Source organism: Triturus cristatus, chromosome 4_2, assembly GCF_964204655.1.
Source record: "Triturus cristatus chromosome 4_2, aTriCri1.1, whole genome shotgun sequence".
Lineage (NCBI taxonomy): Eukaryota > Metazoa > Chordata > Amphibia > Caudata > Salamandridae > Triturus > Triturus cristatus.
The window spans coordinates 565,103,901-565,125,979 of record NC_140586.1 but is presented as its reverse complement, the minus strand read 5'-3'; the positions used below and the strand labels follow the sequence as shown (position 1 = coordinate 565,125,979).

At 47.7% G+C, this 22,079-nt stretch overlaps 1 protein-coding gene across 3 annotated transcripts in view; it reads right to left on the bottom strand.

Annotated features, from left to right (window-relative positions):
- The window catches only part of CLCC1 (chloride channel CLIC like 1), a 282,668-nt gene that overhangs the window by 9,138 nt on the left and 251,451 nt on the right, over positions 1 to 22,079 (bottom strand). The window contains exon 11 of one of the 3 annotated variants that reach the window (XM_085602215.1): positions 2,163 to 2,231. The exons of the other annotated variants lie outside the window; for them this stretch is intronic. Within the exon in view, the coding sequence (XP_085458341.1) occupies positions 2,199 to 2,231 (33 nt within the window). The 3' untranslated portion in view covers positions 2,163 to 2,198. The remainder of the gene's footprint in view (positions 1 to 2,162; positions 2,232 to 22,079) is intronic. 3 annotated transcript variants of the gene reach the window in all.

Here is a 22,079-nt window from a genome sequence, read left to right as displayed (position 1 = left end):
CGGAGTGGCGACATCTGAACAGTTGGGATGGATAGAGGAGAAGGAGCTTTTTTCTTCAGAACATCGCTCGGCGCCAGAGTCAGCCTGGAAACCTAGGCCTTCGGCATGAAGGTCATAAGAGGAGCCTGTCAAAACCAATGTCGTATCGTGCAACTCAGATGAAGTGGACCACGGGGCCAGAACAGAAGGTGATGCTGGAAAAGGCACTGGAGTGATTTATTGACGACCATCCTCCAAAGCCAGGCACAGAGGCACCGACCTCGGTGACTAATTTTTGGAAGAACGATGTCGAGAACCATGACATTGTTTCTTCTTGAGCTTCTTCCTTTCTGACCTCGATGAGGGGGGGAAACGGTGACTTGAATCGTGGACGAGACATTCTCCGACCTCTCTTCTCTTGCCTCACTCTAGCCATGAACAACTTCACCTCCCTTACTTTAAAGGCTTTTGGATCCATCTTTTAGCACGAAGAACAGGCGTTAACATCATGATACCACTCTAAACACAAAAATGTCATGAGGGTCAGTAATAGACATCTGATCCTCACAGTCCTTACAGGGCGTAAAACCCTGATTTTCGATGTGGAGACATTTTTACATAAAGATTTACCAATTTAAAATAAAAGTCGAAAGACTTTGACCATTCTTAAATGGAGAGCCAACAAAAACCATTACACATCACAGGTGGGGAAAAAAGGGAACTGCCATCAGCACGCCGATGGGGGGTTCTTATGGCTCCAGTGTCGTCATGCGGTACTGTGTGCAGAGCCATGTGGATTCTGACACACCTGTCAATGTGGGAGAGCTTCTAAAAAGGTTCTGTAGAATGCTGGTGCACGGGATATTCAAAAGGTGAGGAATCCGCAGATAGATTTATTCATTAGAATTAGCATATGCAAAGAAAATCTGCTTCACGCATGTGGTAAAAGAAGAGCAAAAAGATCAATATTGATGAATTACAATAAATCTCAGTAGGAGATTGGCAGTAAGGTGTGTTTGCAAAAGAAAATACATGCAGCAAAGAAAAAAAGAACTTGAGTCAAACAAGGAGACAGCAAAATTTTGATTCTCTAGTGATGGAAGTATTGTGGTTTGTGAGATTTTTAGAGTGAAAAGAAAAGGGAGAAATTGTATGACCAAGAAAAAGATGAATAGTAGTCTGTGAGGAATGCACATTGCAAGGCATTGATGTATCTCTACAGCTGAGTGATAGAAAAATAGGAAAGGGGGCTGGACTTAAGTGCCCAGTTCAATTACAAAAGAATTGAGACTAGAACTACCAATAATTAAGGTGCATAAATAAGGAGGCCAGAAGAGGTACATCGCGGGATCCCGAATGAGTCTAGGGAGAAACTGACTACTTCTAAAACTATATGCAATAACATGCTGTGGCCAGATGTGGACTCCGCTTCAGACACTGTACCGAAAAAGCCTCACCTTGTGGGGGACCAGTTAACTGAAAAACGTATTAAAGCAAGGTTTGTGGAATATCTTAGAGCCTTACGATTACCTCTTTTGAAACCATGCTGTTGATCATGTAGTTTAAAGCAGACAAATCCAATAGATTTCTTTGACTATGTGGTTCAGGAAATGGATCAAGAAATAGATACAGATCTTCTTTACCTGGATTTGAGGGCCCTTTAATGTGGTCTAACAGAAAAGTTCAAGGCACCCTATGAGGTCTCAATGTGGGTCCCTAAGTGGTGAATTGTAGGCAAAACGTTCTTGCAGACTGATTTCACACCAGTGACAAGTGGTTACCAGTGATGTTTTGGACTAAAGGCTCATCCTAACCAGTTCTTTTGTAGGTGGCATTGCAGAAGGATGATAAGGGAAGATAAGATGAATGACACAAAGATCTGTAATGTGTTTGATACCATAAAGTTAGCAGAACAAAAAGAAGTGACAATTAAGCTTCAAGTGCAAAGTCATGCATGTCTGCAGGCGAAGCCCCTTAGCCTAGAAGAGATGGGGAGACTATTGGTGGACACTGCAAATTAGTAGGATATTGACATTATTTTAATCAGAGACCTCAAAGTTTCAAAACTATGCCAGAGGTAGTTGCAAGAGTAAGGAAAAAATAGGATGCATATAGAACTGTTTGAGCAAGAGGAAAAAATTAAGGTTGCGTTGGCAGGTTATAAAGCATTTTTGACACCTTACCTAGAGGAAATAGATTAGAGATAGTCCAGAGAGGAGCTAGATAGATGGAGTACGGTCAGCATCTGAAACCTGTATAGCCAGACAAAGAAGGAACATATAGCAGAGATATATTTTTTTTTAAAACCTCAAGCTTTGAAATCAAGTAGATTATTATAGAATGTTCCGGTCAGCAATAGTATTAATGCACAATAGATGGAACAGATACCCAATTAACGTTGTATATATATATATATATATATATATGATGGCATTAAAGCTAGATTCTTTAGAATGCTTCCCTTAATGATATTTTATCCCCAACCTGGTGTGGGAGGCCTCTCTTACTGCAACACATAAGAATGTGACATTAAAATACCTCAGAATGATTTCGCAAAATTCTAAAAACAATTGTGTGCTAGAACTATGAAACATCATAATTGATAAGACAACGTCAATAATGAATCAAACTACTGAAAGTAGTTTAAATTGCATTTAGATCAGGCATATTTTGCAAAGAAATGTCTGAATTTCCCATTTAAACAGCATTTGTTATACAGCATGGATTTAAAATGGTATGTCATGCATAGTTTAGAATTAAATTGTATGGTCAGTCTTCATAGTTTATTCATCTTCTAGTTTAATATTGCTGGGGCATTTGTATTTATTGAGCAAGGTGTAAGAAAATTTAAATCAGGAATTTTGCGATACGAAAAGACTATTTTGCTACCAAAATGCTTGAGTCAATTCAACCCATTAAAAACAATTTGTCATATTTAACACAGCTACATTTTGATACAAAAAAGATCTGTGGTTTGAAAAAAAGACAAGTATGTTAAGAAAGAGAGGAATATATATTTCACTGATTCAACATAAAACACTTCAAAAATGAATTAATATTTCTAGTACAAAAACACAATAAACTATGTTCAATAATGTCCATTGTAAACACTCTATATCCCTCAAGGTTGATTTATTTGTACAAAAAAATGATAATGTTATTTGTAGCAGACCACCATTTATTACTTACACAATTCTTACAAAAGGAGATACCCTTTAGTCAGTCTATGCTAGCTATGTTTTACAACCTATCCTTGGGGACCACTCAGGATTATTCTGCATTACCACTATATTACTTAAGGCAGCATTTTCTCAGTGTTTGAAAAGAGACAGCCCTTTCATACACGTATTTCACTGAAAGAATTAGTTGAGCTTCGCATCAGGAGACCATTTAAGATCAATCATAAATTAAGAAGATATCATACCATAGAAAAGTACTTATACTCAACTGTAACAGTGGTACTCAAGCATGGATTTTCTGCCCAGATTGTAAACTGCTGGAATCCTTTCCTACCACTGGGGAGGGCACTAAACTCTTAAGCAACACATTTTTCATTTCATTGTGACAATCTCTAATTGTCAAATGAGAAAGCAAATTCATACCAATGTGCTATGCGATGCAGCTTTTGATTATCTTCAGTTTTTTTCATTTTATTTATAATGCAACTCCTCACCAGGAAAAGCAAGGTGCCACATACGAATCTGAAAAAGATGTCCATGCTAGAGAACCAGCGTTCTAGGTAAGTAATATTTTAATCTCCAGCATGGCATCCTTCCCGGATACCTGACCGGGAATCATCCAACCACCTCTTATCATACACTTTCATTGGCATGGATTACTGGAACTACTATAACCTTCAAGACATGCATTAAATCTAGGAAGAAACTTGGTATACCTATACTTCTATCTTTATTTGCCACTTCATCACCTAAGAACCCTAATATAAATCTCAAACAGTTTCACCTCTGGGTGATATCTATCCTTGATAATCATACCCCATCCAGGTACTCCTCGGCCATTCAACAGTGCCAGAAAGCTGGTAGGTTGATACCGGAATTAAAATCACTAAAAACCAATTACAGAGGGCGCTGCCTGCCATCATGGCCGCAAGGACGTGATTCCGATCGGCTCTGCTCCGAGCCCAATGAATCTGGTTCCCACGGCGCAAGCAATGCAGAGACCACCACCGGGAAATGGCGGACTGAAGAGCGGAGGGGCAGAAGGACTCTGACTACTCCACCAAGACGCTGCAGGAGTTCTGCTTCGGGTCAGGAGCCTGACGGCCTGTGAGAGGAGGAGAAGCGTAAGATGGCGTCGGTGCCCGCAGAGCGCTGACTGCCGAGCTGAGACTGTTACACCTGGCTTGCGCGGCGGTTGGGGACACTGAAAAGGCAACAGCATGCGAGTCGGCCTACATCGGGAGTGGACCACTGAAGTCTAGCGCAGAGAGGCAGCGTGATTTGCGTCCTGGTGGGTGCAACGGTCCCCCCCTTGCTCCACGCTGCCGAGAAGAAGGATGGCTTGGCACCCGGCCCTCAACCAAGGTGGGAGCACGCCCAAAAGCAGCAGCAGGGGGGGGGGGGGACGTCCTGGACTTGCCCCCCAGGCAGCACCCTTGAACCCGGCAGGACCCGAGGCATGGGGTAGACTCGTCGCTGCTGAGGAGGCTGCACTGCCTGATCCCAGCATAGAACCCGTGCGGCGTCCGGCACCCAGTGAGACCCCATCCTGGGGTGAAGGTCGCAATCTCGGTCCAAGCCTGAAAGAAGAGAGCCAGACGCTGGGAAAGGCTTCTGTCAGGCACCACAGGGCACACCGGTGACCGCGGTTCCTGATGCACCCTGGTGCCATTGAGGAGGGAGACCCCATAACCAAGCAAATCAGAGGTGGGACCATGCCGGCGCGTAACAGAGTGGGGTACCCAGCAGACATGACCCCCGACTGCACCCTGGGGCCCTGTGGAGACTAGAGGCTCTGGCGCAGCTCCCGAAGGAGTGGACCGTAGCTCCCTCTCCCCAAAACAAGACCCCACGCGCTCTGTGAAACCCACGCTGAGGACTGACTGTGCAAGAGCCTAGGGTCTCACCTGGGAGGAGCGTGCCTGGTGAGGGGAGAGGCATCCCCCAGTCAATGTAGTAGACGACAGGGGCCCGCGGGGAGATTTTGGCACTACCTGAGGTTCTGTGGAGACGGAAATATCCTGAGCTGGAGGTGAGAGCCTTAATGCGCCCTGGACTACTGAGCCCAAGCCACACATAAGAACTGAAAGGGAGCGGTTCGACACTGACTGGGACCCATGCCCCTATGCCACAGAAAAAGTGCCAATCCAATTGAGTTTCTAGCTATTTTACCTCAACTGGGTCAGGAGAGAGAGAGATCCTGCGACCGACAAGATGCAGCTCACTCGAGAAGACCTGCTGACTACGTTGAGGGACTTTAAGAGGCAGCTCAGGGAAGACATGAAATCTGACATTGGCGCCTCGTTCGATGCATACAAAGCTTGTAGCACTCCAGGCCGATGTGAACTTGGTCGGTACCCGTACTCTGGATTTGGAGACAAAATATCAGGAGCTGGAAGGTCGAGTGAAACCCCTAGAAGAGGGCACTGCCAATCTGACTGCCTAACCGAGCTCCGCCCTGCTCAAATACGAGGACTTCGAGAACCGCTCCCATAGGGATAATGTAAGAGTGAAGGCCTGGAGGATGTCAGTGAAAGCCCGACCTGGAAGCGTTCATGGTGGGCCCCTTCTTCGATGTCCTAGGGGGGGACAGCCCACAGGTGCAGCTGGAGCGAGTGCACTGAGTGGGCCCAAGGCTACAAGGAGAAAATATACGCCCGAGGGACATATTGGCCAAAATTAGCTCCTTTAAAATCAAGTAATTGGTCCTCCAGAAAGCCAGAAGTAGCGATACAGTCACTTTTCAGGGTGCGACTTGCTCCCTCTTCCAAGACGTGGCCCAGGCCATCTTGGTCCGCAGACAATAGTTCCGTCCGATCACAGCAGCCTTAAGGGACCGCCAAATCAAGTAGCGCTGGACTTACCCCTTTGGCATAACCTTCACTTTGGCAACAAACACCACTTCACGGAGGTGGAGGGAGCGGCAGTCCTGTTAGGTCTTTAGACATCCCCTTCAAGGCAGTCAACAACTCCGGAGGGGGACCGGGCGGCACGGGTTGCTGAACGGCACTTACTGGATTCTGGCAAACAGCCAAAAGGGGTGGCAAGATGGACCAGACGCTGACACGTTTTAGAACCACTAGCCGAGACCCGGAGATGGGACATGCGGCCCCCCCGGTCTTGCAGACTCCATGGCCTGGGAGGGGTGGGGGGGGGGGGGGGGGTCGGGCATGGGCATGGAGAGGATCCTCCTGGTGCTGACTTCTCGGGCTGAGGAGAGAGGGCGGGTAGAAAAAGACGGGAGAGGGGAGTGCTGCTCTCCTACCTGATCGCGGCCAATCTCAGAAATTTGTCTGTTCTAGTTTTCATTTCTGTCCGGACTCAGGTCAGCTCAAGAGTTGATATCTTATAGGAAATTGGAGTCTAAATAAGGGTGCATATGGGGCGCTAGGAGTGGAAGTGGACCTTATCGCCTTGGAGGCTTCTTAGTTAAAAGTTACAATTTTTGTTCTGGTTTATTGGTCTCACTGTGGTGCCTAGGATGTGACATATTTGGTTCTTCGGAGGGGGGGGTGGGGGGGAGGAGGAGGAGGGAGGGCTTGTGATTGATCCAAACCTACAGATTGGGCGCCCTCATGAAGATGCTATCCGCCACTATGTAAATAGCAGTTAATTGTATTTTGTGGAATGTATGGGGTCTTAACTCCCCTAATCAGAGGCAACGTTTTTGGAAATTCTTGGGGGATCACTGTGTTAGCATTGTAGCACTCCAAGAAACCCACCTCAAAAAGGGAGATGACCCGGGGGGTGGGAGGGGGAGGGGGGGGGGGTCACTCTTTGAGGCCCCCAGCTTTGGGGCCTACCCGCGAGACTACCGAGCTATCCCTAGTGCTACTGCACCCTTCGGGGGCCAATCGGGATTGAAGGTGAGGCGGGCTGAACGAGTGCTGTGGAGGGTGGAGACGTGAAGGGGATCCTCCACCGCCCAAGAGAAACTGGGAACGGGCCGGGTGGCCGGTGGAAAATCGAGGCCCCGGCTTTGAGGCCTACTCACGAGGTCACTAGGAAGTAATCGCTCCTCCCTGTTTCTGGGTCAACATAGTAACTGTGGACAGAGCCAGGCCCTGAGCTCCTATTCACCGTGTCAGGGACTGCGGACACTGGGCCCTCTGTGTTGCACGATCTCCTGGAGAGCCACCTAACGTGACACTAGCGGAGGGGGAGGTGTGACGACGCCAGGCGGCCCTGAAAATTGAGGTCCAGACTTTGAGGCCTACGGACGGTTACATCAAACATTGGGCGCGCATCTTGGATTCTGGCCCGCTTCAGTAAATGCACAAGTCGTCAAAACCCTGGCCTCCTCTTTAGACCATGGCCGCAGGTAAATTTGGACAATTCAGCTCCCGCAACTTCTGGCCTCCTCGAGAACCCCTTGGTGTGACATCACTGAAGCAGGGCCGCGCTGAGCTGTGAATTGACTGTCTTCTCTCTATACAGAGGGTGGTGACGAGGGGGGCCCCCTCCCACACGGCCGACTTGCGGCGTGCCTCACGTGTTGCTTGCTATGGTGAGGATCTTACATCACTGGTTATAGATTACACACAAACTGCTCCGATAGCAGAACGGCCTCACCCTGCTCCCTGAAGGCGGCCAAACTCCATACTTATCTATTAGACCCACCTGGAACACCGACAGTCCGGCGGAGGGTAGTCCTCTTCGTCCGCGCAGGGGGCGGCAAATACAGGTGTGTCTTTCTGAATTCCTCACGCCCCCTCGTCTCCTACATACCAAAGATGGCCAACAGCAAAGGACTCAAATCCCAGGCCCAAAAACAACTGGCAAAGTTTGCCTGGACCAAACAAAGAGGACACTGACAAGACGACAGGAGAAGAGCCCAAAACTTCGTAGCCTCGCTCTTCAGCCAAACATCTTACTCTCGAAGACGTCATGGAGGCTACAGCAGGTGTACGGACATCTCTAGAGACTCGTATCGACTCTGTGAACATAGAGGTAACTCTCCTGAGGGCGGATTTAAAGAAAATGGACTCCAGAGTCAGGGACATAGAAACCACCACGAAAGTTCTTGTATCCGACACCTCTACTCTGCAACAGCAAGTAGCCCAGCTCCAAGATCAGCAGAAAGGAATGGAGGAGCTCCTGGAAGATTATGAAGGAAGGGCGAGGCGGAACAATATCTGTATCCTGGGGGTTCCTAAAAGATCGTAAGGACCGGCCATGGCTCTCTTTGTGGAGGACCTGGTGATCAAAAAACTCCAGCCTAAATGTCTCTCTAGCTTTTTTTCCATTGAACGAGTCCACAGGGTTCCTGGAGGGCGTCCAAAGCCTGGGGCCCAGGCCCATAATTGCCAGAGTCTTTAACTTTCGAGACAGGGACGTTATTCTACAAACAGCACGGGCCGAACCTCTGGTGAAGATTGATAATGCAAATGTCACCTTCTTCCCGGATTTTACAGTCAAAGTCCAGGCACAGAGACGCAGCTTCACAGCGGTTAAAAAAGCCCTACGCGACAAAGACGTTAAATATTCCATGCTGTTCCCGGCTAAACTTCGGGTAGAATCCAAGGGTAAAACATGTTTTTTTCTGTCCCCGGAAGAAGCCTGGGAATGGCTGGAAGGATGGCGTCGAGTAGGGAGATCATCGGACGTTCACAACAACAAGGGCCACAATACTAGCCAACGTGCCCCTCCTGCATCAAGAGAGCATCGCTCGGAAGAGGACTCAGACGGGAAACGCTAAACTGGACCGCTGGACTTTATTCACTCCTACCAACACTTCTAGGCCGCATTTGTACTTACCAATTTAGAACTTGTGGTCCACACACAATAACTCCCCGGGTGATTGCCAAGAGTGTCACCAAGGCAGCGCGGCCAATACAGAGCTTAAGCCTCAGAAACTTAACACCTGTACGCAAAATGTCTAAGGATTGGACTAGAATGAACTGCTTTTAGTATACTATGAATATATTACGTAGCATAGGCGAGGCGTGGAGGTGGTTAGCCAGGCACCTTATACATGAAGGGGTGGGCGACATGCACTCTGCCTTGTTGGGGAGTGGAAAGTTGGAATTCCACTAGCAGGGGGGCAGGAAGGAGGGCAAGGGGTGGGGGGGTAGTTGGGGTTTTCAATGTTGTGGTTATTTTTACAGAGCGCATCCAAGTAAACCTAACTTTGCCATATCAGTATTCTAGTCTACAGGCATCCCCCACATACTTGGGGGGGGGGGGGGTTGGGACTGGGGAGGCTCCACCAGTACTGTAATCCTATACCGCTCTTCAGGAATGGGGTTGACAGACACGCCACCAACGATCGCATCGCACTCCCCCTCTGCTCTTCACTACTACCCGAACTGACAGACACAAGAGACGTGAAGTTGTCAATAATGACGTGGAATGTTAATGGTCTGGGTAGTAAGATAAAAGGAGGAGTGGTCCTACAGTACCTTAAGAGGCAATCGCCAGACCTGGTACTATTACAAGAAACACACCTGGTAGGAAATAGTTGTAAGGCTCTTAACAGATGTGGGTACAAGCTTTTGGTCCATGCAGGGTTCACATCAAGCTCTAGAGGCACGTTATCCTTATACGCAAGAGTTTGGCCCTTACACCCACCCGTATCTGGGCCGACCCACAGGGTAGATTTGCTGTATTGGAGGCGTCATGGGAGGGCAAACCACTAAATGCAATTTCGGTCTATCTTCCACCCTCACTGGGTAGGGTAGCACTGCAAGACCTGGGCAGAATACTAATAGACCTTACCCCTGGTACTCTTATATTAGGAGGGGACTTCAATATGATAATGGACGAGAGGCTTGACAGGCACCCCCAAAAACCGTCTCTCCGAACAAAACACACACATGGCCGACTTCACCCAAGCAATGGGTCTCACTGACATTTGGCGCACATTGAATCCCACCACAGTTCACTTCACGCACTATTCCAATTCGCACAAAAGTATGTCCCACATTGACTATTTTCTGACTTCCCTTGCATATACAAGTAAACTTTAACACCTCCAGGGACTCCCAAGATGTATATCGGACCATTACCTCCTCGGGGTTGCACGAAAACATTGGCTCCGTTGATACGGCGAACACTATATGAGAGGCCTATAAGGCAGTGATTAAGGGACATGCCCTAGCATTGAAGGTCAGGTATATTCGGAATCAAAATGCACAACTGACTCAATTAGAAAGTGACCTGCTCCACTAAGAAACAGAACACAATGCTTCTCCCACAGATGCTACGGCCCACAATCTCCGGAATAAGCAACTAGACTACAAAGCCCTTGCGCGTGAAAAAACTCAGGCAAGACTCCTCCATACCCGCCATAGAGTATAGAAGCTTGGAGATGGAGCAGGGAAAATGCTGGCATGGTTGGAGCAGCGAGATCAGGCGGCGAGATGGGTTCCTGAACTTTTACTTGAGGATGGGAGGCAGAAAACTGACCCTCAGGAGGTGACGGAAGCATTTGCAGACCACCTGGAGGCGGTATATACCTCCAAGACTACCACTTCCTCAAACGACTCATGTCAGCTCCTGGCGGAAATGACCCTACCCACACTTTCAGATAGTGACAGGAATGCCCTAGATGCAGACATAACAGCAGAAGAAATCTGCAAAGCTATATTTGCTATTCACTCGGGGAAGGCAATGGGACCCAACGGGATTCCAGTAAAATTCCTCAAGGGAATGGCCCTTAAAGTGGCCCCACGCCTCAAAAACATGTATGATAAGAGTCTGGAGCAGGGTGTCCTTCCCTTGGATCAAAGGCTAGCATATATTGTCGTCATACACAAACCTGGCAAACCGGCGACCAATTGCGGCTCATATAGGCCCATATCGTTAATAAGCTCAGAAGCCAAAGTGTTAGCTAAACTTCTCGCATCCAGTCTGCTCGCAGTCCTCCCCTCCCTGGTCCTTGAAGACCAATCCGGGTTTGTACCGGGCTGCAGTACCGCTTGAAATTTTCGTCGAGTCCACAACGTCCTTGGCAGGCAGCCATATCTACAGGAAGACTAGGTTATATTGTCATTAGATGCTGCCATGGCGTTTGATTCGATAGAATGGCCTTACCTCTTTGAGGTTTTGGCGAGTTTCGGTTTCGGTCCTCGATTCTGACAGTGGGTGGCACTGCTATACACTGCACTGCTAGGTCAAGTCAGAGTAAACAATCATACGTCACGTACATTTGCTCTAGAGAGAGGGACCAGACAGGGATGTCCCCTGTCCCCCCTACTATTCGTGTTGACTCTTGAGCTACTAGCACACTGGATAAGGCGTGATGTCTCGGTACATGGACTGCAATGGAGCGAAGATAAGGAAGACAAAATATCATTATACGCGGACGATATTCTAATATACTTGGCATCCCCACGGGCCTCTATTAACAGCCTGCTCAACATCATCAATAACTTTGGCAAATATACACCATCAATTGGTCCAAACCTGTATTATACGTCTTACATGGCCCCACACCTAGACTAACGCATGGCTATGCAATTAAAGTGCCACTGGCGGTTTCAAATACTATCATGCCCGATCCCAAAGCATTTTATGATCAAAATCTCTTGGGTCCCTCCGACGGCTACAGGACGACGTTAAACACTGGAGATCGTTGCTCTTGTCCCTCCTGGGAAGGGAAGCCCTATTTAAAATGCTTGCACTTCCTAGATTTTTATACATGCTCCAAAACTGTCCATTCCCACTTGCTGACACTTATTTTACTACCATTGAAGGAGAGATCCGTACTCTATTATGGGATGGGAAGGCACCTTGCATCGCCCGCCAGAAGCTGACAACGGTGTGGTACGATGGGGGGGGATTGCCCGTCCAGACTTACTACTAGCTGTGAGGCCCAATAATGTAGACGCAACTAACCATTGGATTCATGGCTCCCCGTCGAATCCGGCCTTTTACTTAGAAAGCTATCAAACTGGACGAGAAGGTTATCTAGGTGCCCTCTAGAGCAAGGTCCGAAGGGGCCGTTACTTGGGGCCTATGTCACAAACTATGGCCATTTGGCATCAGGCCACCAAGCGCCTGGGATGGGTGGATAAACTCACAAAAGCTACACCGCTCTGGTCCTCTCAGCGGCTGGGATTGCTCTGCCACCACACAGTGTTCGATAAATTGTACACCATTGGTATAACTAACATAGGAGACCTAATATATAGAGGGAAACTTCTCCACCTTCAAAGAACTGCAAACCAAACATACTCTCGCACCAGGCGCAGTCTTTCGATATTTGCAGATCAGACATGCACTTCTCACCAATATTCCAGACATACCCTCCTTACCGGACTCCTCCCCTCTGGAGGACCGCCTGCATTCAGAACCGCTCTTGACAAGGGCCATCTCCTGCACATATCGTAAACTCTGTAACAACTTACCTGACTCCTTTCAGACTCTTCGGGACCGCTGGTAGACAGACAGGGCCAATAGACGACTGGCAGACTGCATTAATGTTCTCCAGAGAAACGGCAATAAACCATCGTTTTCGCCTCATACAACTAAAAATCCTACACAGGTCCTACCTCTCTGGGGTGCTCCTGACCAAAATAGGCAACCGTGCGGACACACTATGCCTTAGACGATGTGGCCAAGACAGCACCTTTTATCATATCCTGTGGGACTGCCCCGAGATACGTCCTCTGTGGAACAATGCAACAAATAAAATGAGGGACACATTAGGTAAGCAGCTCCAACTGTCACCACGGTTGGGAATTTTCAATATATGGGAAGCCACCGACCTGACGGAAATTAAGCAACAATGGGTGGAATTGGGGTACCTACTAGTGAAAAGGGCTATAGCAATGCTTTAGGGATCCAATAAACGGCCTTTGACGATCGGATGGGTGGCGGAGATGGATAGATGCATGATAGCTGAGAAGGAGGTCTACAAACTGTGGGGTTGCTCCAAGAAATGGGACAGGAAATGGGGGGGTGGAACGCCTTTAGGGGGGATATCTGTATGTCACCAACAGAGGATATGGCGATTCGGAGAAGGCCGGAACTGTAATCTCCCAGCCGCCTAATTTATGTAGTATGTGAATATTGATGCATTGTATTTCACTGAACTTGGAATGTAATATGATATTGCAAAGAGATCTCTGTGCTTTCAATTTTATTAAAATTGGTACAAAGGGAAAAAAAAAGGGAGATGACCTTCGGTTGAAACAAAGCATACCCACAAATCTTCCGTTCATCAGCCACTACCAAACGGAATGGGGTTGCCCTTCTCTTTCATTCTTCGGTTCACTTTCAACCACACAACACCAAAACTGACAAGGCGGGCAGGTTCCTGATGGTCAGGGGGTGTTACTGGGGCACCCCTGCACTATAGCCATGGTCTACGCCCCCAACACTGGCCAATCGGATTTTCTTCTTTCATCCTTGGCCACCCTGGAGGGATTTGCTACGGGGACCTTATCCTGATGGGAGACTTTAATCTCATATGGGACCCCTTAATAGACACAGTCCATATACAGAGATCAGCGGGGGTGGGGTCTTTAGCAAGGCTCTCAAATCCTATCTACAACGTATGGAACTGGTGGATACATGGAGGGCCCTCAATACGAGATTACTCCTTTTTCTCTCACTCCCACAGATCCTACTCTAGGATTGACCATATCTTCACCAGCCAAGCGCTCCAGCAGACGATCTTGGGTGCCCGCCTGCACTAGATATGCCTCTCAGACCATGCTCCGCTGGAAGTTTCGATAGACTGGCCGACACCCGCTCTAAACTCACTAGGTGGTATTTCCCCAATACCCTCAGCAGGGATCGGCTTCTCTGGGACGATCTGAGAAAGGCGATTAAAGACTTCTTCACCATGAATGACCCTGAAGATACCTCCAACCTGAACTATTGGGACGCCTTCAAGGCTGTCATACAGGGAAAGTCTATTGCCCTGGCTGACACTCTGAAATAGCAACAAACTGCGGAACGGTTGTCACTAGAGGGGGATCTCCGGATAGCGGAGAAGGCACACAAAGGCGCCCAGTCTGTTCATACCCTACGGAAGGTCACAGCACTGAAGGGAAATCTTCAGGCAATAAACACCAACAGAGCTAAAAAAAACATTCTGCGCCTCCAAGCTCGGGGTTATGCTGCGAATGATAAAATAGGTCCCCTGCTAGCACAGCTTAGAGCGAAACAAGAAAAAGAATATGTTAAACAATTAATTGACGATAAAAAGGTACCACTTATCTTAGTGAAGGAGGAAAGGCAGGGACCTTTCATGGCTTCTACAGCTCACTCCATGCAGCAGAGCCCTTATTAGAGCAGGATCAATCTCAGTACTTGGCAGGCCAGAGCTCCCTGACTATGAATGATGAGCTCAACGAAAATATCTCCTGCGAAGATGTTCAGGGAGCAATAGATGGCCTCAAACTTCTAAAAGCCCCAGGACCTGATGGGTTGACCGCCCAATTCTATCAGACATTCGCTGCAGACTTAAGCCCCATCTCACTGACCTCTTCAATGTCATAGCAACTACCCAACGAGTTCCTTCTTCTATGGGGGAGGCACTCATTACTGTATTCCCCAAGGCAAGGAAATATCCCCAGCTATGTGCCTCATACAGACCCATAGCACTATTGAACCTGGACGCTAAATTATATTTTAAGATCTTGGTCACTAGACTAGAAGATATCCTACCTCACTTAATTCACCCCGACCAATCGGGTTTCATCAAGGAACGCAAGACCAACTGTAATCAGTGTAGAGTGATCCACCTAATCGATAAAATTCAAAAGAAACACATCCCAGTGGCCCTTCTCTCCTTGGATGCGGACAAGGCCTTCGACCGAGTCGACTGGTCCTTCTTAATGCGCACCATGCGCCACTTTGGCTTTGGAGAGACCTTCCTGGGTTTGGTGCAAGCGAATTACCGCTCTCCGAGATCCCGAGTCCTAGGGAACGGAGTGGCCTCAGACTTTTTTTCGCTCTCCCAGGGCACAAGACAGGGCTGTCCCCTATCTCCTATGCTCTTCACCCTCTGTATCGAACCATTCGCAACGCGGATTAGATCCAACCCGGGGATCAGCGGCATTAGATTCAGTCCAGATGAACATAAAATCTCGCTCTTTGCAGACGATGTGCTGCTACCTATTTCTAATACTAGGGAATCCCTCACTGCCATACAGGCCGAATTGCAGCTTTTCGAACAAGCGGCGGGGTTTAAAGTTAATCTCTCCAAATTCTTCATACTCAATTTGACGATGCCACACACCCTAATGGCGGTGATTGAGGAAACCTTACCGTTTTGCTGCGCCCGCAAAGAAATCACTTACTTGGATATTAAAATCACCCCCAAATTAACAGACCTTTTTAAAATCAATTTCCCCCCTTTACTGCGACTGCTCAAACCCGATTTTAAAAAAAAATGGAGCTCCGCATATATATCAAGATGAATGTCTTCTCTCATCTCCTCTACCTGTTCCAGGGTCTCCCGATTATGGTAGATAAAGAGGTATTCACGGAGCTGAAGAGGGTGACCACAAAATGTATCTGGCAGGGGCAGCAAGCCCATTTATCCCACTGGTTATGGATGAGGCCATAATTGGAGGGAGGCCTGTCGCTCCTTGATTTCCTCCTATATTATAGAGCTGCCCAAATTTGAGTCCTGGCCGAATGGTCCCTTAAGGCTTTGGATAAACACTGGCTCCACATGGACAGACAGGCAGCGGGAAGAACTATATGGGACCTACCCTGGAAACCCAAGAAAGACAGGCCAAACAATGCCTACTTAAGCACCCCCCCGCCACTACTCTTAAGTCTGGGACAGTGTAACCAAGAATTTACCTCTAACAACCTTTCCCTCCTCTCACACTCCTATCCTCTTCAACCCTGCCTTCCCCCCAGCGATACTAGAGGGCCCTTTTGACAGGTGGAGGGAGGGAGGATGCCTTATGCTAGCGGACCTTTTTCAGCGAGGGGAGATTTGTTCCTTTCCGGATTGTGTTGCTCTCTTTAAGCTGCCCCTTACAGAAGAATATCACTATTTCCAATTAAAACATTGGGTGCAACAGCCCCGGGAACGATTAGCTGCATCTAGGGATTTGCTCCAGAAAGAGCAGTTTGTCCAGACCGGCAATACAACTAAAGGTTGTATATCCTTTTTGTACTCCCTGCTGCTCAAGACAGGCCCACACCAGGCCTCACGCCACAGCAGATTCTGGGAGGATATGCTACACACCTCCATAACAGAGGAGCAGTGGAGCTCCTTTAACAAAGACATTGCTAAACATAATCGCTCCATGTTCCTGACAGAAGCTCATTACAAAATAATGTATGAATGGTATCTCCACCCTCAAAAACTACACACCATCTTCCCGAACACCTCTGATAGATGCTGAAGGGGATGTGGGTCTTTGGGAGAACATTTGGTGGGACTGTCCCTCCATCCAACCCTTCTGGGAAGAAATCCTGTCCCAAATCAAACCGATTCTGGGGTACTCACTCCCTGATTCCCCTGCGCACACACTCTTGGGGATACGCGACCCTAGTCTGAAGTATCAAACACAGGGAGACCGCGCCATCCTGTGGCTATGTCTGGGAGCGGCCAAAATGGCAATTGCTGCAGCATGGAAAAAGCCGGAGGCCCCCTCTCTTACCCAATGGCATGCCCACCTATGGCAAGCCCTCGCCTTAGAACGGATGACAGATGTGATTGAAGACTCCCACACGAGCTTCGACTACATCTCGAGTCCACTGGTGAGCAACTTGTCGGAGGGGTTGTCTCCGTTTGCATGTGTCCCTGGGTTACGAGCCCTCCACCTTTTCCTGATATGATGGTTCGGTCCCCGGCTATGGGCTCCCGGGGGTCTCTGAACCGCTGACCAGCTCCCCCGGGGGGGGGGGGGGGGGTGAGGCCCTCGGGCTTTGCCCCTTCCCCTGGGTTCCTTGCAGGGGACTTCCAGGGACCTTTGGGCCTGGACTGGCGCCTGCTCTATTCTTTCCTCCGCTACACAGGGGTTGCTTGCTTGAGACACCATCGAACTGTTTTTTCTTGTTTTGTGAGTTATGTTTAATTTGTTAGCTCCCGAAGGTAGAGTGCAGAGCCAACTTGAGATCAGTAATTTATGCAATTAAGACATTGTAATAACAGCATGTCAGCACTGAGGTAAAGCTAAAGTTATGCCGAGAACTTGGAGAAGATGTGTATTGTCTTTAGCCAACTGATAATCTTGAAATGTGTACTAAACTCGGTTGGGCAACAAATACTGTGTCTTGTTTCTTTTTGTAAAACCAATAAAAAGATTTTGACAAAAAAAAAATGGAATTTGGAAAAGACAATGGAACAAACCAATCTCAATGACAAGCTGGTACTTCAAAGTCTCTTTATAATCTATAAAGCTGCTATCAAAAAGGCAAAAGGACCTTATTGCTACTGCCACATCTGAGAAGCCATCTGGCTATTAAAGGAGCATCTTAAATTGATTGCTTAATTTCAGATGCTGGAAAGTAGCAACTCTGGCATCACCAACTCTTCAGAATTATGCAATTCTTCATCAGACAACTTAATTAAACAAACAAAGATTCAGAACATCACCTTGACTTGAAAAATCAATGAGGTAAACCTAATCAAACTCACCTGTTATGTTATGTTACTAGGTATTTGTAGAGCGCGCGGCTACTCCCAAGAGTGTCCCGGCGCTAGTCGTATATACCCGTAACAAGGCCCTCAGCAATCACACCACAGACACAGGTCATAGAAACAACAATGTTTTTAGTTTGTGACGAAAACACAAAAGATCATTTTCCTGGCGCAGCTCAATAGGAAGGTTGTTCCATAATGCAGACACCAGTACCTGAAAGGAACGGCCTCCCCGTCGGGTGAGATAGAACCTGGGAGTGGGGAGCAAACGGGAGGATGAGGACCCGTGATGGTGCGTACTGTTGACAGCGAGCCCTTAAATAAGGGGCGCCGATGTTGTGAAAGGCCTTAAAGGCCAGTACCAGTGCTTTAAAGAATACCCTCTTGCATACTGGAAGCCAGTGGAGTGTTCTCAAAAGAGGGGTCATGTGGGTGCGCCGATCAGCTTTAAAAAAAAAAAAAAAAAAAAAAAAACAATAGCTCGAGCAGCAGCATTCTGAGCCACTTGGTGACGATTGAGTAGATATTCAGGGAGACCCAGATACAGAACATTCACATAATCAAGACGAGAAAGTATCAAGGCTTGCACGACTATCTTTCTGTGGTACAGGGAAAGCAGTGGTAGAAAATTCCGCAACATCCTAAGCAGACCAAAGCATGTGCCCACCACTGATTGTACCTGGGCACTCATGGAGAGATTACTGTCCAGTTTCACCCCCAGGTTTTTAACCGTAGTGGCCAGGTCAGTAGGGGGGAGGTATATTTAATGGCCACCAATCACGCCATTTGTCGTCCGGTACACCACCGAAGAAAATCATTACTGATTTATCCGAATTGCATCTCAGGTGATTGGCATTAAATCATTTAAACACCGCCGAGAGGCAAAGGTTGATCGTCTTCCCGTCCAAGACTTCATCCTTGGCACATGTGAATAGCAGTTGCGTGTCGTCTGCATAAGAGACTATTCTGGCGCCAAAAGATTCGACCAGGGGAGCCACATACACATTAAACAATGTGGGGCTCATGATGGAGCCTTGGGGAACACCTACATTCATCGCTTGAATGAAGGCCTCAAATGGTGGGGACCAGACGGCTTGCTGCCGATTGGTTAGGTAAGACCGGAACCATTGCAAGGCATTGCCCCCAATACCGCCCCTCCAAAGACGATCGAGAAGAAAGTCGTGGGGTACGGTATCGAAGGCTGCAGATAGATCAAGCAATACCAGTACTGCTCGCCCGCCCTTATCCAAAGTAACTTTTATCAATTCTGATATCTCAAGGAGGGCAGTTTCGGTGCTATAATTAGCACGGAAACCAGACTGACTAGGATGGAGAATGCGGTTCGATTATACGAACTCTCCGAGGACCTGGTTAACATATTTCTCCAGGGTTTTGGATAGGGCAGGAAGCAGAGAAATGGGTCTATAATTGCTAGCTGTCCAGGGATCAGCAGAGGGTTTTTTTTTTAACAGGGGAAAATTTTTTCCCAGTTTCCAGCAATCCGGAACTGTCCCCGTAGATAGTGAAAGATTCAGCACCCGATTAACTGCCGGATTAATTACCTCTGCAATCGAGGCCAGGATCTTTGCAGGGCAAGGGTCTACTGGGGAGCCTGACTTAAGAGAGCGGAGAAGATGTAAGGATTTTTCTGATGAGATTTCAGGGATATGTAATAGGCAGTTTACAGTCGGAGGTGGCTGCAAAAGAAGCCAATCCAACTTCAAATCACAATAGGGACTGGGGGCTTCAAAAGAGGCCTGTAGAGAAGAAATTTTAGTGAAAAAGAAATGGGCAATGCCATCAGTCCAAGCTTTCGTTGGAGTGAAAGGATTTTTTAAAGCATTAGGGAACGTAAAATCTTTTACAACCTGAAAAAGTTCTTTACTTTTATTTCCTGCTTTCTCAATTTTTGCGTTGAGAAAATTCATTTTTCCCATGCGAATTTTATTGTAATAAGCTTTTAATGCTGTCTTATAAGTTTGCTTAGCGCATATGTCATAGTTCTGTCTCCATTTCCTTTCTAAGTATTTGCAGAGGCTCTTATTCTTCCTGAGAACTTCAGTAAACCAGGGGGCAGTTGGTCTGCCTCTATTAGCCACTCGGGTTTTAAGGGGGGCAATATTGTTGACACAAGGGGGGCAATATTGTTGACACAAGTTTCAAGCCAACTATCCAACGAAGATACATCAGCTACAAGATTGTCCCTGAATGAAAAAGGATGTGTTTCCAAAAATGTTCCTACGGCGGCCGAGGTCATTGGTTTAAATGACCTAAAGCTATTAGACCGTGGAACATAAGACTTAGATGCTGTGGCTAGTGTTTCTTTAATGCTAAAAGTTAGTAAAAGATGATCTGACCAGACCACGGGAAGAGGTGTGGCCATTTCAATTAATTTATTCGAAAAAACGTGGTCTAATATGTGTCCCTTCTCATGGGTGGGATGGGTGACGTATGGAAAAAGATGAAGCATGCTTAAAGATTCGTACAGCTTTGTCGAGTCCAGATTATGGGGCATATCCATGTGAATATTAAAATCCCCTAAAATTAGGCATTGTTCATATTTGGCGACAAGGGGGGAGATGGCAGAGATCAAACCTTCCAGAAAGCTTTTAGCCTGACCAGGCGGCCGGTAGACTAAGGCCCCAGCAATGGAATGGTGGGGAGATATATTTAGAAGGAAACTTATGCTCTCCGCATTCTCTAGAGCCAAATTCGGAAGAGTAGAGCAGGTGAGTGTATTTTTGTAAATAATCGCCACTCCTCCTCCACGTCCCCCTACACGATCTCTCCTTACAGTCAGGTAGTTAGATGGAATAGCATTGGCAATCGTGGGGTTAGATCCTCATCTAGCACTGCTCTACCCAGCCAACAAATCAAGTAAATCTCCTTCAATCACCGTACGTCTGTCTGGGGAACTGAGAGATAGCCTAAGAAGAGTCTCGATCAGGCAGTTCCGGAGTGTTGCCATGGGTACAGGGTATCCCTTGTTTGCTTTGTGCAAGTCCTTTTGTCGCCGACACTGGTTTCTTCTGTCCTCTTTGATGCAGGTTGTTCAGAACTGAGGTTCTGGTGTGAGGGTGTCCCTTAAATCCTAGATTTAGGAGAGTTAGGGATGTGGGAGCAAGTAGCCAATAGGCTGCTAGTCTCTCCTCTAGGTGCAGCATCGAATGCAGGGTTTGTTTGCCGGACTGGCAACCAACAAGCCTTGGTAATGGTAAGTGGAGCGAAAGTAACTTTGACGTTCGGTAGACCCAGGAAAATTGGTAGCTGCCTGTAACTTTGTGGAAGGCAGGACTTCAGTTCCCAAAATGCACTAGACCATCTGGATTTGGGCAATCGCTCAGAGGGCCCGATGGCCAGCGTTTCTATGGATGCAGGGTGTTGTTTTACCTGTAGTTTGCAGGGGACTAGTGCCACTAGTCCAGGGGAGTCTGAGGGTGCTTCAGGATTCCACAGGGGTCCCTCTGTCTGGGGAACTGAGAGATAGCCTAAGAAGAGTCTCGATCAGGCAGTTCCGGAGTGTTGCCATGGGTACAGGGTATCCCTTGTTTGCTTTGTGCAAGTCCTTTTGTCGCCGACACTGGTTTCTTCTGTCCTCTTTGATGCAGGTTGTTCAGAACTGAGGTTCTGGTGTGAGGGTGTCCCTTAAATCCTAGATTTAGGAGAGTTAGGGATGTGGGAGCAAGTAGCCAATAGGCTGCTAGTCTCTCCAGCTAATCTTCCCCTGAGGTGACCACATCCGAGGGTGTACATCACCTTTTCTACCCAGAACCCTCTATTCTGCCACTCCTAAAGATAGCAGAAATCTTTACAGACCAGGCTGCTCACCCTGGAGATGTGCCTAGTCTTCTGGGGGTGCACACCTCCTTGGCTAACTAATTTCCCACCTGTCTGGGTGCAAAGGTGGGTGGGGCAGGGGAGGGCTGTTTCCACCTCTGGGAGTCAGCCCTGATGCAGATCAGAGGCGGTGCAGCTGTTGAAGCTCACTGCCTTCATGTGAAACTTCACTAGCCTGCTTTTGAGGAGGAAGGTGCTACCTCCTTCCAGCCCAACCCTTTGTTCTTTACTCCTGGGGGTGATGACACTCCTGGGCAGAAGTCCAGAATCCTGTCTTGGCAGCAGCAAACTCTGGAAACGTGGGCTTGCCAGCAAGAGCACAGAGAAGCTGGGGCAACTAGGTGGACAAACTCTAAGGTAGTCACCTGGGTACATACCACACCAGGCTCAACGTGAAATTCGTGTCAGGGGTGAAAAGGCACTTTGTTTGATACCAAACACAACATATTTATGCGGTACCATAATGGAGCTGCCAACCTCTGGTTTGCCTGGGTGACAGCCAATGTTATCCTATGGACAGGATA